General features: G+C 38.5%; 1 protein-coding gene across 3 annotated transcripts in view; it reads right to left on the reverse strand.

Annotated features, from left to right (window-relative positions):
- Positions 1 to 372: 372 nt before the first annotated feature.
- TET1 (tet methylcytosine dioxygenase 1) overlaps positions 373 to 16,686 on the reverse strand; it is a 79,800-nt gene continuing 63,486 nt past the window's right edge. For 2 of the 3 annotated variants that reach the window (XM_074593302.1, XM_074593301.1), the window contains 2 exons: positions 16,323 to 16,662; positions 373 to 11,432 (listed from right to left, as the gene is read on the reverse strand). In XM_074593302.1, the coding sequence (XP_074449403.1) occupies positions 10,291 to 11,432; positions 16,323 to 16,662 (1,482 nt within the window). In that variant the 3' untranslated portion in view covers positions 373 to 10,290. Of the gene's footprint in view, positions 11,433 to 16,322; positions 16,663 to 16,686 lie in introns of those variants that run through there. The other variant, XR_012587782.1, reaches the window with a different exon arrangement.

The following is a 16,686-nucleotide window of genomic DNA, read 5'->3' on the forward strand; positions in this document are numbered from 1 at the left end:
TTTTATTAGAGTAACTCCTTGCTATTGTCAGATCTTTGATGAGGTTCTCAGCACCCCCAGATACGCTGCAGGACTAGACTACTTCTAGCATTAGAATCAGTAATTTTTAAATTCCTGGTCTAAATTTTCAAGCCACAAATAGTTTTAAATGGGGCGTACACATAGCATTATACGCTGTATTATAAAGCATGGCATTAACTTTGCTGTAAGCTGTATGGTACAGGCTCTCCTGGCCTAAATTTTGAGTCTTTACTTACTTCAGCATGAATTTGTTTTGGTTTGCACTGGGAAAACAACTTGCTTTTATTTCTCACAGCATTTTACAAGAGGGAATGCATGAAAAATGCAGGAAAGAAAAATTAGACGAGTAAGTGCAAAATAGAAGTATAAAATTTATTTAAAACCACCCACAAAGTTCTGTGTAATCAGGAATGATACAATTTGTAATAGTCTTTTTAAAAACTCATGACAAGATTTAAAATATATTTTCAATTACAGTATTCATTTAGCCTTATTCAGTTAGGACAATAAAAAAAAAAAGAAAGTTTACGTTCTAAACAGATGAGACACACAAGAAAAATAGAACAGAACAGACAATTTCCACAACAACAATTTTTACATGTATGTTTCAATACTAGTATCAACATTTCAATGCATCTTGCTACATAAACATGAAATCATGTACAACAACTGCTTGCACCAAAAAACATAGCTTAATTAGATCTTTCAAGTAACATGCAGTCACAACTCACAAGTCTTCAAGTACTGCTGGTAAGGGTTCCCTTGTCTGCAAAGAAGATTTTAAGGTTGTTTCTCAGCTAGCGTAACTCTTCACAGCTCCACCAGCCTCATGAAGCTATGCTCAGTTATACTAGGAAAGAATCAGGCCCCAAATGTTTTTTGTTTTTTTTTTTTGAGAAAAGAAGTAATTTTTCTACTTTCTCCTGTCAATACTGTGACATAATGAAGTGCTTTTTCTTTCTGATTTTTTTCTCCCTGTACATAATCTTTTGTTTAAGGAAGATAATTTTATGTTCCAGATCCAAATACAGTAGGTTGGTAACTGGAAGTAATCCAAAACCTCAAAGTTGAAAAATAAATATCAAATGCATCCCAAAGAAAGAAAGACAAAGAAAGAGAGGAAAGAAGAGAGAGGAAAGAAGGAAAGAAAGAAAGAAAGAAAAAGAAAATGCTGACTTTTATTTTATTTTTGCTTTGGCATACTATTAATCTTTTAATTTTGCAAAGCAGGAAAGAATTCATTAGCCATAGCATTTCAGTACAGTGTGTCCTTACATATTAATGTTCTGTCTTACGACAGCAAATTCTGAACAGTATTTATGACCTGGTATGATATTGTCACATTACGTAGAGCTGTCTCTTCCAAACTGCACAAATAAATGTAGACTAATTAATTGTTAAAGACTGAAATGTCTGAATGTTTGTATTGGTTAGAACTAGCTTTCTTTTAGTGGTACTGGGATATCACATTTGTTTTTCTTGCCTACAGTTATTTTTTCATTTTGAGGACAAGAGATTCATGAAGTTCAGACACTGCCTTTTGAGTTGCATGGCTTAGACTGGCATTCACAAAGTTAGTATGAAATCTGTTCCTCATAAGGCTCTGTAGTATCACAGCAGTTTAGGAATTTAAGAACAAAAATATATTTCCTTTTCCTCAAACTTTTTTGAAAGAGAAGTTTGCATTGCGTTGCATTTCATAACTGCAATGTAGCGGGGCTTGATGCTTACATAAAGCTTCCACCGGCAGCAAGGCAAGCTCTGCATGACTTGAGCACGCAGGGCGGCTCCAATGCTTTCACTGTTGAGTACCACCACAGTCAGGGCAGTCAAAGTGTTGGCTTTTAGCTTTGTGTCTCAAAACTCACCCCAGTGGGACAACGTCACACGACACCACACACCCTGTTAGGTCTTCATGTCAGAAAAGAATGGAGTTCAGTAGATTGTCAAAACCCCATTTTATATAATCAAGTGAAAGGGATTGAGTTATGATAAAGAGAAGCAAGTATTTTGAGAAAAAGTACCAAAGCTTAGGAATAGTATTATTGGCAATTCTGTGAGATTTCTGGCCAGGCCATTACCTACAGGTACAAATCTTTTACCGCATTATCTTTGTATACAATGTTGGGAAAAGGAGAGCCAACATAAGCAAATACCTCAAACCTGATAAAAACCAAGTCAGTTTCTTTTCAAACTGTATTTCTAAACTAAGAACAATCTGGATGTTACTGGCCAGTATATGCACAATAGGGCTATCATTAAATTGATTTCAGATGATTGTACAAATAAGTCATTTGTAACGGTTTTGATTTATACTACTGACCTTTTATACAGTTATCACTGTAATGAGATACTCGGAAGGATGTAAGTTAAATTGACGTCCATTTAAGGCCCCTTTATCCTTTTAATGTAATGCAAAGGACAGTAGCATAAAGGAGAATTAGGGCCTTCATTCTTATTTTAAGACGACTCCCAAACCCTAGACCCTTTTCCATTACAATATTATAATAAAAATACAGATATACATGTAAAATATTGATCAGGTCACAAAACTTTCCACAACAGCATTGAAATGTTCTGTGGCAACAACTGCAATACTGAACATCAAACTAGCAGTTCCCTTGCTCCACTGCAACAGCACTTCTTTGGAATACAGTTCATCTGCTCTACCTGGCATCTCTCTGTAGATTAACTGCCAAATCTGTCCTCCTTCTCACATACGTAGTTTTTTTGAGGTCTAAACCTGCATCCTCTGACTTTATGAGGAAAGCTGTTACGGTGTGCCGAGTGTTGGAAACAGCACTGTTAATGAGTCACACCGAACAGAGCAAGCCACCTGCATGTTAAGTTATTTAGCACCCCATTCTTGCATTCACTGCAAGTATGCTGTTGGAAGATTCTAGCATTGTAATGTAAGTATGTGTGGAAAAATAATGGTCCAGTAGAAGAGAAGAGAAAAAGAGACTCTTGTGGGAAGAATTAAGGATACAGCATTGAGAAGCATCTCGTATCTTTTAAAACTGAGGTTATGAGTATGTGGTTAAACACTGCAAAACAACGTTGGGATGATGAACTGGGAAACTGGACTGAAAAAGGATCCTGAAGTCTTTATGTCTCAAAGAGGAAAACCGTGATGCTGACACCCCTATGCCCTTTAGTAAAAGGCTCAAGCTCAAGCAATTCCACTTGCTGCTACAGAGGAAGAACAAAAATAAAATCCATTGTTCCATTCTTTTCTTCCAAGCAGTCCCATGTTAGTTAAGGCATTTAACTTACGCAATACTTGCGCTTCTCACACTGACTATGACTGGTCTTTGCACAGGGATATAACCAGAAGATGTAAAGAAATGCTCCTGCTCTTGTAATTGTGCAGGGTCTGCAGCAGCCGTCTTGGGTCAAGATCTGAGCAGAGCTGGTGGAGTAACTCAAAAGAGAAGAGGGCATTTCACAGAGGTGACAGCAACAGAAGCAAAAATCTCGTACTCTGAGAAGGGATGACTTTCTCTTCTCAGAGGATGAGCAGTTTTCTAGTCTTGCAACGGCTCTTTTGTTTGGCTACTTGCAGATATAAGAACAGAGTACAACAATTACATCAAGAAATCTGAAAATTAACTGGAAAATTGATTATTTGATTTAAAAAGTGAGAAAACACCGATTGTGACAGATAATGAATTATCCCTCTTTCTTGGAATGAAAAAAATATCCAACTGCAATATCCTAGGCTCCCTATGAGAGCACATGTAGTAAAAAAACCCCTAAAACTGTCACACATAAAATAAAAGATGATTGAAAGAAATCAATTTTGGAAGAGTCACAAGGAGAGTTAAGTTCTTTTGATATTCCTGAGATGAAGACTGGATGATTTACATACAAAGCAGCGACAGCGTGCGCGGGGAATTCACGAGCAGGCTGACAGCTATACTGCTAACGTCGAGTACTGAAGCAGATCTGCAGAGGGACAGGAAGAACTCCTGGAGTACTTACAAGCACTTAAACCATCGAAGCGGCAGGTTACAATGCGATCTAGCACTGACTGTGAGAACAGCTAACCACAGCAGACGATCCATAAAGAGACCACGGAGTGAGAAAGGTGGCTGTAGCATTCAACGTTGTCCGTACAGGCTAGAAAATCACACATACTCATCAACACTAGTCAAATTAAGTGTTCTTCAGGAAGACACAGCTGAATTAAATCTTCATAATTTAGTCAAGAATGTAAGTGACAGTATTGAACAAGAGGTTTTGCTCACCCCTCTAAAATAACCAAAAGTGTTTTAATAGGGAAGCAATAAAGTAAGTACAAAATGTATTTTCAACCACTCTTTAGAAGAAGTGATCCATATGAATACTGGTGCCTGATTAGATACTACTATTAGAAATCTCTGGTCTTTGAGAAAACCTCAAATAAAACTCTTTCCTTTATGTAATTATAATTTTGCAGCAACATACTAGAGCAGCACGCAGACAACTTGTGAAAACTGAGTAAACATCAGGTAATTCCAGAAGACACCGAGGCCACTTTCTGTACTGTTCCACTAAGTACCCACATCCTTGTGACTCTTGACACTTGCCACTCAGCTTAATATTAAAGGACAACATCAATGTGTCATAGACTAAATAAAAAAGCTTATGAATTTAAAGTTAGATGTACCATAAAAAGTGTCAAGATGAAGTAGTACCCTGGCAACTACAACATGCGTACAGGGAAGGCTGCCTCAAAAGCCAATTGCACCTTCACAGCTTTGCCTGCGACTTATTCATGCCGTGCATCCCATCAGCTTTCCACATGCTCCAGCTTCATTGTGGGAAGGAGCAGACGACTGGCCATGACAGCAGTGCTTGCCACCTTGTTCTTCTACACAGATTAAAGAAAGGGTGACGAGCTCTCTCGCTCCTCTTTGTTTTTTTATTTTATTTAAACCAGTATATGCAGGCAGAGAACAAAGGAGAGATTAATGTCTCCAGAGGAATCGTGGAGAGCGAATTTGTACATAGATCCACAGCTGTGTAACGTGATAACACATCCTTACTGGTTAGAAACAGTACTGTAACACAGGCATTGTAGTGCCGTACCGCAGTGTCACAAAAATCAATGAAAACTTTCTCTACAGTTTAATTTTATGGAAAGCTATTCCCTCTGCACTTCCTCTTGAAAGTCTGATCAACACCCGATACAACTAAGAAGAAAGCCAGATTTTCCAAATGTGACTGGACTGTTCCTCATCTCTAATTGTGTTAAGATCAGATCACAGACAGCATCATCACAAGTCACAGTTGGGCAGACCTCTTGCACACAAGAAATAAACCACAATTTTATGGAAGATATGTCACAAAGACCCTAATCTGAATTTTACTGTGCACAACAGACCTGAAAGAGAGTTTGTTCAGCACTGCCTGGATGTAACTGCTGTTACGTATACAGAGTATAGAAGTGGACATGCAATTTAGTTTTTCGTATATCTGAGGGCACAGTTATTTTCTCCTGTTAACCTAGAAGTTACAGGATTTCTGTGCAAAAAGAAAAAAAAGGGAAAAAATTATATAAATGGATGACAAAGCTGATGGCTGCTTGATAATAGGAGCTAATTTCAACATAGGAGAAATTTCATGAGAGATGAGAGGGCAAGACGGACCTTACATTTTAAATATAAACCCTGAAATTGCAGTTTTAGCATGCTTCCATAACATCTCTCTCTCATTGAACAACCTATCAGATAAGAAAAATGAAAAAAGCTGTCAAGCGCATAAGCCTGCAGGTGGTCTGAAACAGACCTGCCCGCGTGCCCTGAAACTTGAGGTGAAGGTATTTGTCTCTCTGCAGACCTGGAGTCACTTCTCATGCTACAAACAATATAACCTCTGTCTTTAACCAGAACTACAACATTTACTCCAAATCTCTCTCCATCTGTCCTTGCAAAACCTGTTAATTTTGGTAAGGTTACAAGGGTCTGAGTCGGCACAGACTTTGGGCAACTGTTACCCATGTCCACCCAGTTAGGTATGAAAATCGCATGAAAGCTTGATGAATAAGCGCATTGCAGTCAATAGGGCTGTAGCAACGTAAACAGGACCCAAATTTGACCCACCAGATTTAGCGTAATACTGCAATGATATTAAAAAGGTCTTTAAGAAACACCAAACAGTTGTATGTTACAAATAATCTTAAGTACTAAAGAAGCTGTCATTTACCCATGCTTAACATAAAATGTTGCTTAAGATACTACAGTTTTTTCCTGTTCTAAGTATAGGGAAGCACTGTCATAGGTAAGATAAGGACTTTTAACAGCAGTTATTTATTAAGTAAAAGTTAGCTTAGAAAGTCCTTAAAAAAATAATAATCTGAATACAACTGTTACAGCTAGAAAGTCACAAGTACTTGCAAGTTCTTAAAAAGCTTTTTGGATCTTGTGACTAAAGTATTTATAGAAATATTTTTTCTATTCTCTGTAATACAATAGCATGTTACAAATCAGTAAGCGCAGAGAAACTGCATGAGTAAAATTCACTGTTTAACTGGGCATGACTGCAGTAACTCCAGCAGGGACTCGGCGAGTCAAACAGAACTGGCTCCTGCAGAAAGCACTACTCCTTCCCTCCAGAGCGAAGGGGGAGCAGTGGTACTGGACCCAGTAGAGAAAGGGATGAGAGGCGTTTCTTCTGGGAAGTCAGAGGTGTCCCGTGTTGGATCACCAAAGGATCAAAACCAACCACCAGCTGGCACCTGAAGCCATTTTCTTGGTTTCCTCCAGAGCACAGCGCCAGCTGTTGGAAACCAAGTCAAATGTGCAGGTCTGACCTAGCCAGCTACCTTCATTTTAGACCCAGCTCCTGATCTGCCCATCCTGGAAGGACTTTGTTAAGGGGTAAGAGCAAATTACAAGTGGTTGTGTGGGCTGCAAAGGAAAGCAATAGACCCATAGATTTGCAAATTTTAAGAGACAAATACTGTTATAAAATGATAACCTTACTCAAAACAACATAATTTGTGTACAAGACTGATAAATATTCTGAAATGTCACAATAAATAGCACACAGTTGTAAAAACAGTAAATAGTTGCATTTTCTAGACCGCAGTACAGCAATAGAAAATATTAGCTTCTCAAATCACAACCTGCTACGTGCCACAGCAGGAAATACAAGTGGCCAGCACACCTGCCTGTTACATACACGTTGAAAAAGTAGTTACGTGATAGACAGTCAAGGAAAGAGCACCGCAAATGATATTTTATTGTATAGATGATATATTTTTCTCATGTAAGTAAACTTAGTAAAGTTGTAACTGTGAGTTTTAGCACCTATCAGTTAATAGCATCAACTATTATGTTAAGAGATACTTTTCTCTGTTAAAATTGACGTTTCAGAAAAGGTAGACCTGGACTTACTGAAAGTCTACAGGCACAGTCACTTGAGCAGTGACTTGCCAGGGGCTACGTTTGGAGGGATCCTTTTAGATCCACCTTTCAGTTTCTCACTTCTTTGAGGGAAGCTGCTGGTTTTTCAATGGAACATTTTTATCTCAAAGTCGCCAATCATACATAAGTTAAACGCGGGCATTTACAGGGGAAGATTCATGTAAAAATGATGCACTTTAATGATCTGAACATTTTAAAAGCTAAAGAGATGGCTCTGTAACTTAACTAATTTTGTGTAGAATGATAAATGATTTTTTCAGTTTACATTCCAGAAACTAAAGCCATCAGCACCATCAGTGAAACCAATAAACTTATCTTTCTGTAGATGATTGATCGTGGTGTCGGACAAGGGTTTTCAGATAGCAAATACATGAATGGAACAGCTAGAGAACGTACAGTACTACTTACTGTATGGACAGCTGCAATTCTTACTAATCTTCGGCTCACCAAAAATATACAAGTTTTAAAATGGAAATCTAAGGCACACAAAATACCATAATGATTTGATGTATACTGTATATTACATAGTCAAGAAGCATAAAACTGCTGGTACAAAATGATGGCATAATATTGTTTTTGTTTTATTATTATTTACAATCCCTTCATATCCTCTATTTGAACTAATATTAAGCTTTGAACTAAAATTTGCAGCATACCCGGTTTTTTACAAATTTTACTTAAAATAGGTAAGATACAAAGAATAGGTTCAATTCGGCCATTCTCTGCCATCAACATTTTTGTTAATTTCGACAGGAACCTGTGGAATTGAACCCAAGGTCATTACATAGTGATTGCTACTTCAGACCTTGCTCCTGCAAACACTACGCATGTGTACATTTATACAGGAGGATGGTCTCATTGATCTACAGCCGCATTAAAGTATTTGTAGCACCAAGGTCCTAACTGGCACTATGTGTTAAAAATACAATTTATGTACTTTTCGTACCGAAACTGTAAATATAGCGCTTACAGTTGAACTTTTCAAGGAAAAAGCACCTTGTCTAGGTTTTTAAATAAAGCAGATCTAGATAGTTCATATTCCTCTGTTACAGCACCACTACATTATAATATTATCAAGTATATTATTAGCATATTTTCGCACTGGAAAAACTCTGCCCTCATTATACCTACAGGTTACCCAGCCGGGGAGGACTCCGAGGCAGAATTAAGGTACAGCTTCGTCTCTGGGGCCTGATCCTGCAGCTCTCAGTCACGAGAGGAGTCCTGGCTTGAGCGGTCCTCCTGGCTCTGACCGGGCAGGTATGGCTACGCAGAGCTGTTCTCATGGAAGAAGTTGCAGGATGAGGTCTATCCTTAGCTAACATTGTCATTTGGCAATTTGTTTAAATAAATAAGTTTAAAAAAGAAATACATAGGAGAGGAGAATCAGAAAGAAGAGTGGGATGCTACAGTATTTAAAAGCAATGGAGTGTCTGTTTTTCCTCTGGGTTAGCAAATAGTCATTTCATGATATGTCACTTTTTCAACAGAAATGGAGAACATAAATTTCATATGTTTGGAAGGAAGAATACAACCCTTTCTACATGAAATGTAGAAATCACTTAAAAAATTACAAAACATTTTTGTAAAAAAACTGAACTGAGAAAGCTGGTGAATATTACACATCAGTTATTCTTAATGAAAAATTTGCTGTTAAATATTAGAGTTTTCCTACATTTCCAACACTTCTTTTGTATTTTCCCCAAATTAATTTTTTTTTTTTTTTTCCAGAATAGAATAAGGCAACTCTAGGGGGTATTTTTTTTCATCCCAAAACAATCCTACCCCTGAGGCATTAGGAACATTTGGTTGTTGTGTTAACTTAGAATGCTCCAAACGAACGAGACTTATGCACTTATTGCTCAAAGAAATCCTAACAAATGCTGCCGTTAAAAAACCAAATAATATTCATAACTCCCAATAGCAACACATGTATTGACTAGACGTCTCCTAATTTCATGTTTGTACACTCTCTTGAAAATAATAAAATGCTTCTGTATTTTATAACTGTTGTTTATATGCAACATAAAATCTTCGATGAAAAAGGGCAAGTCTAAAAACAATCACATATGCTATTAGCATACATACTGCAGCTGTAACAATACAGAACTCTACACAGCAAGAATAAAATGATTTCTTCTGTAGAGTATGCACAAACCTTAGACAATATGATCCTTATACTATACTATTTCAAGTTAATTTTAAAAATAGAAAGTGCTTTTAAAATATATATTTACAGCTTAAAAACAACTTCCAGCCATCATTACCAATAACTTCATTTCATACATAAGGACAAATCTAGAGAAAAAATTCATTGGTTTTCTAAAAGATTTATCTGTAATTTGGACTATATAGCAATGGTTGGAAGTTGTTAAAGCAATGGCACCATGAAGTAATAATTCAGCTTATTTATTTTTAACTGTTTGATGTGGTTAAGCACCAAGAGCTGTGTAGAGCTATTACTGTATATCTTGATTTAACACCATAAAATATGAACCTGTTAAAATCCCTATAAATGATTTTTGTAGTAAACAGACTTGATTTAAAGCACCAAAATATAAATTCCTAAAGGTAATAAACTGAATGATTCAATCAAGGTTAATAACCTAAACAAAATCTTTTTTAGAATGTATTAAAACTATACAACTTTTTTTTTTTTTTGCTTAAAATGTGCTTGAGCACCACCAAATGTTAAAGTCACAGTTTAAGAAGAAATCCCCCCCCCTTTTTTTTTTTACCTCAGCCTTAAAATGGTTGAGATGAGCAAATAGTAAACGACACGAGACTTGTTCTTTAACAGCACCTTAAAGAAACACTGTGTAACACTGCACCAAGAGGAGGCATTTGATACTAACACCTATGCCCAATGGTTGTAAGGCCCTGCCACTCGTGTAAGGGCATAAGAAGATACTGTTATTACGTTATCCTTAGTTACTGTTAATGCTCTGCGTGATGGGATTTGGTTGAACTCATTGTCTTCATAAAAAATATCTCTGTTTTCACTCGTTTGCTTTGTTTTCCTGCTGCTAGAGTTCAGTTCGGTATTCTCCGTTCCTAATCTTTCCGCTTCTTTTTCTTTTTCTTTTGCCCTCTCAGCCATCTTTGCTTCCCACATGGCTAAACCATGTTTTGGCTCATTTAAATTTTTGTGTTGGTAGAAAACTAAAGAAATTCTTGTGGGATGATTGCGGTTGGGTTTCTTAATAGGTGTGGTAGCATGGAGTTCTCGTCTTGCACATTCAATTAAGATAGAACCATGAGAAGGTGCCACAGCAACCCCGCCAATGTCATCATCCAAAAAATTGTGCTCGCTGTCTGACCACATTTCCTCAGCTTTTTCTTCGGAATCAGTCGGTTGTCCCAGTGCACTGTTTGGCTTTTCGTCAACACAGTCAAAATCACACATCTGTTCTCGATGGGAGCTGCCCTTTTCCACTGGGCATCCATGGGAACAGTCAGCTTCATTTCCGACTGCATCCTTTGCCGGAGAGCTTAGCGGTACTGACAAATCACAAGAGCTGATCATCTGTGAAGAAGGAGAATTGTCTAACTGGAGCTGACAATTCTGTTTGTCTGGCTGATGTTCAAGTATAGCGGGCAGGGGGTCTTTATGGGCTGGGGGGCCTGGAGCAGTGACCTCTGGAAGAATCGGTGGCACACCATTCATCTTATCATTCAGCAAAATTCCAGTATAATCTTTGACCGATACATCAAAGTTCTTACAATTAACATAAGGTGTCACGTGAGGTTGCTTACTACTGCATTCAAAATACCCGTAGGGAACTGAAAAATCTTGTTGAATATTGGTCACTGCTGTTATGCCAGGCTTATGTGCTAAAGATGAATACGGATGTAAACTATCCACCTTAAAAGGGGAGGAAGCCGTATACTGTTTTAATAAAGAGCAATTTTTAGTAGTGTTTGAAGTATGTTTCATGGCATAGAGGTGATCGGAAGTCTCCGTTTTTATTCCAGGTTTTAAAGCATCTGTTTTGTTCCCTAAAAAAAATGCACACCAAAGTGTAAGTACTTTTCCTCAGTTAATAAAATAGACCTTTTATAATATTTTCATACTTGCTTTCTAATATGGAAGATATACATGATGACTACAGGTTTTTCAAAATGGTTATTTTTAGCTTTTCAGGAATACCTTTTTGACTTTAAGTACATACATCACAACCTTGCTGAAGTAATGGCTTACCCTTTTCTAGTCAGACTGCCGGTATATAAAATAGAAAGGTATTCCACAGAGGGATGAATAAAATAAACAGATAAAATGAAATAACCACTCAGCCACGACTCACACAGCCCTCTTCTACACGAGCGCTTCCCAGCAGCTCAGGGCTGGCCTTCAGCACTGCCTGGGCTAGCAGGAAGCACTGTGTAAAAGTTTTTACATAAACAACGAAATTCAGTCTGTCTGAAATTAAGTCCGCGAAACAAAGTTCTCAACTGCCTTAACCCCATATTATGATTGAAGGAAAAAGTATGTTTATAGATCTTGTCCACTGCAGCAATTAAGTTACCGAATTACAATGATTTGTGCATTAGCAAGTAACTACTCAGAAATTTTCTTTTAGAAAGAGGCATCTGGCAACAGGCCCCAGGTAAATCCATCCTTACAAAGCTGCATCGTGTGATTTGGCTGTCTTCCATCTAATTGCCACACATTAATTATTTCAGGTCTTTGTGGAGACATACTTGTTCAATTTATGTCAGCTCCCTAATCAATTTCTAGTCCTGGCACCCTGCAGTTGCGCTTGTTTGTGGAACGGTCTCCTCAAACAACCCGTTCTCCTTGTGGATAAGTTCAATCCAGAGTCCACTGGATTAATGGGAAAGAATTCCATCAGCTTTGTTGGGCTTTGCATCATGCCCTGAAATTGCTTTACATGTGTTTTGCTGGCAAACTGGCACCCCACAGAGAGCTCTCACAAATTCTCATAAAAGACCGTCTCTGTCAGTGTTTCTTCTTTGTTCCATAAATACACAGAATGTTTAATTGCTCTACCCAATATAGAAGAACTATTCTTTATTCTATTCTGTCTTCTAATAATTTATAAATAGTGATGGATTAAAAAGCATTCTTACAATAGGAATGCAAAAAAGGCAAAGTGGGATAAATTATGGACACAATAGTTAGTATGCAAATACTGAAGTTGTGGAGAGACATAAGGAAACCGCATCATCTCTTTAAAAACCTTTTGTATGAAATCAAACTCAAAGTATTTAATTTAATTAAGAACACCCCTCCAGACCAAGACCTTCCTCCAAAAGATCTGAAACAGTATTTGAGAACAGCACTGTCTATCCTATCTCTGAAGAGAAACCTACATTCTCTGAAAATAAACTTTAACAACCCACAGCACCCTCAAAATGGCCATGGCTCATGCAAATTCCCCACCTCTTGCCAGAGGTTCCTTGCTCTGCAGGGCCGAGTAGCAGAGATCAAGAGAAATTAATTCAAATATACGGGTAGCGGGAAATCAGTCATGGTTCAGATAAAGCGGCATCACTCCCCAGGAAAAACCTCCTGTTCAAGCAGAGTCTGGTGCACCTCCCCTGGGAGCTGTTGGCTGAAGTGGCCACTGCTCTGCTGTGGCCAGCTGAGAAACTGCCTCTAGGTTGGTGGTGGTTCACCTTCTGTTCTATATGGGCCAACAAGAATTGCTACTGTTTATGGAGACAAAAATAACCTTCCCCTCTGTAAAGTTTATTCGTCCAGAATAATGTGGTTAAATGACAGGACTATACAAGGAAGGATGCAAGGCCTCTATCTTTAATATATATATTTCATAATAATTTAGGATTTCAAAAGCTCTCAGCATTAGCACAAATGTGAAAACTAACAGTTGTGCCACTTGCTGTTGGCCAAAGGCGCATGGCACCAAGCCTACTTAAGCTGTCTTCAGCACTCAGAAGGTCCTTCTCACCACCATCTTTGCTGCCAGGTAAAGACAGTAAAGAGGACAAGACAGTCCTCTCTTATCCCTTTCTAATTTCCAGTTCTCCGTGTGGTGAAGACATGCAGGTTAGAGGAGGCTCTCAACCTTTCCAGGCTTTCCAGCTGGGGGATGCTGCAATGGCTCTGAAGTGACAGTCAGGTGCCTTTCAAAAGGATATACTACATCTGCCTGATGGACAACATGGCATAGCCACCCTTGGGACTCCTTTACCATCCTCCTGGCTACAACAGAAAGCGACAGCCTCACATGGCTGAAAACATGACTGATAACTCCACAGTTATCTCATCTCATTGTGTGTTCTCCGTATTCTTTTTAATATTGAAAAAGCCAAAGCAATATTCTAAACTCCCGTCCTCATTAGTAAATCAAGTACCATACATTACACACACCATTCATCCTTACCTTTTCCTTTATAGTTGAAGTGTAGCTAAGCATTCTTTTGTTCTGACATTAGGAAAAAATTTAACAGTAGTATCTGATTGGCTTAACACACCTTTAGCAGTACTTTATTCACTGCTTACATAAAACTAGGTAAGCAGTATTTGTTTGTCTTCCCCTGGTAAGTTTCTGTCTTTTTTTACTATTTTTCGATCCTTTGTCTTCTGTTTTATGTTTAAATGGTGTGACCAGAATTGAATGCCAATATTAATATAAAGGGATCCTGATTTAAATAATTGTTTCCTCCAGTTTACCAGCGGGAGTGACTACTGGATAGCCTAGTTTCAACTCCTCTGCCTCACAAGCGCATTGATTTTGTTTTCACATTAAGCCTAACAATCTCAGCTAGACTAAAATTTTCTGTTCCTCAGGACTAAAATGCTACCTGCCACTGACAGCATGGAAGAACCAATCAATGACCAATCCCCTATAACTGCAAAAAAACCTGTACACACACATATTCTAAAACCATAATTTACAGGCCTTTGCATTTCACTGTGGGTTAGGGGCAGAGCAGCAGCGGTGTGCTCTGGTCTTTACCCAGCCATCATCCTCTGTGACTAGAATAAACACGTAAAAATGACGTGCATAAATGCTTCAAGTTATTCATCCCATGCAGAGCACAACACCTTGCCCTCTGCAAACCTGAACTTCCTCTGCTGCTGCTGCCCAGGCAGCGAAGCCCCTTTGAAATTGTTCACGTGCCGTTGGCAGATTTGGGGATTACAATGTTGACATCTACTTTGAGGGATTCCACTATCAAAACTTCCATCACAAAAACTGCACTTTTGTGAGAGAAACTAAGTATTTCTATTCACATTCTTATTTTTCTACCTCTGAACAACTTTCTCACTCATAAAAGTATTACTTCCTCGCTCTGTGACTTATTTTCATGAGCCACCCTTTTAAATTACTTTAGCGGAATACTTCAAGTCCAAACAAATTATGGAAGTTGGCTTGTTTACACAGTTATTTTATTATTTTTGCATGTTCAAGGAATAAAGTTCTATGTTCCCAAAGCATATGGCAAAACTCTGGATACTGTACCATTTGTTAAAGGCATGGTTTTCAGGTATCGAAGCCATGGCTATTTGTAACTACAATGTCATTTAGAGGTAGGCGGTTCATAACTCTGTTTCAGTGTTTCAAAACAACTTCCAGTGAGATCAGACAATTTCAGAATTCCTTCCCAAACCAGAGTCCTCTACTGCTTCCCCGAGCACGATGGAAGTTATTAATCATTGCTGACGAGCTATTGTTGGACGTCGTCCTCAGCCTGAGAAGTCCTTTTAGATTTGTTTCAAAGCCTGGACTGTGTCCCCCAAACTCGCACGCAGATAAACTGAATGTCTGTCTAATTTCCTAGGGATGTCAATAATCCTGCTTTTTTTGTTCTCATTCCATCTTGCTATATGCAAATTTTACGGGTTGCCCTGACTCCTCTACCGAGACAAAGCAGATTATGAAAATGTGTCAAATGTATTTTTTTTCCTTTTAAATTTTATCCCACCAATATGTTCTTATAAATACATTTAACTCTTATTCTTCCCCTTAAATCTACTACATATATCTGGATGTCTCTCATGAAAAAAAATTCAAAATTGTAGCAGGTTGGCTAATTTTCCTCTCTTCTTCCTGAAAGGCAAGATAGGCTATGCTTTAATTACTTTTATTTATTTTTTCCCCTCTAAGAATCTAAGCCCATGGCTTCCCCCACCTCTTCGTTCTTTTCTGCTTCTCATGACTGCAAAGTCCCGGGGAACAGTTCTGTCCTCTGAAGCACCAGTCCGAACTCCGACCCCAGGTACGAGAGCATCCCCAGGCGCAAACATGCCTCCACCCAGCTCAGTCCAGGCACCATTCCACGCTGCACAAACCCCTACGGCAGCAGAAGGCTCTGCCTGTAGTCGCCTTGTAACAGAACCAACACGGCATACCTTCTACCTGGCTGCAGACAGACGCCACCTGCTAATAGCATTTCAAGGAACAATTTGAGAGGCACTGTCCTATTTGATAAAACCTGGGTTTTTTTTTGCAAATCTCTTGCTCTGCAGCAGTATCCATGCCCTTGACAGGAAATTATCATCAACTCAGATTCTGAGAAAGCCATTGTCTTTCACAGGAAGTGGATAACACAGCTCCTGAACTTTCAAATGACAGACATTCACATCCCTTATTTAGGTAAACATTCCTACAACAGTATTTCAAGATAATGCTACTGCCATTATTTATTAGAATAAGGGAACTTGGAAATATTTCACTGGTGCTCACACACTGCCACAAACTTATCTTTGGACAATTATCTGTTTGGTTTTTTCCTGTGCCAAGAGAGAATATTGACTACAATGACTTGCCCATTAACCCCTAAAACGCAGAATATACGAGCATTTTATAAAACCGAGTATTAAGGAGCTTTTCCTTCCCCTCAGAAGGAAGGCAACATAGTATCAGAAGAGACTGCCCGAATTTAATGAGCACCACTCACCTAAACAATGCAAAGTGTTACCAAGATTTTCTGGGGCTTCAGTTTTCAGCTTCAATGGTGTTGAATATTTTTTATCTATTAATGGCTGCTTTTCAGTCGGGGTCCTCCTTGTGTCTGGTTTCTTTTTCTTTGTAGCTCTGAGAGGCTCAGCTAACATTCGTACTTCTCTGGGAAAAGCTGTGAGCACCTGTATGGCTCCGGCTTTTATCTTAGCTTCCAGTCCCTCTTCGGTGCCGAATTCATCTGTTTGTGAAATTTTGTAAAGGGGTAACACATGGAGCTGTTCGTCACTTGGAATCACCCCCACTCTCCGGTTATCTTCCTTCGTTAGTGTACAGACCTGGCAAGAACAGAAACATTTACA

The sequence above is a fragment of the Larus michahellis genome, chromosome 6 (genome assembly GCF_964199755.1).
Source record: "Larus michahellis chromosome 6, bLarMic1.1, whole genome shotgun sequence".
Taxonomy (NCBI): domain Eukaryota; kingdom Metazoa; phylum Chordata; class Aves; order Charadriiformes; family Laridae; genus Larus; species Larus michahellis.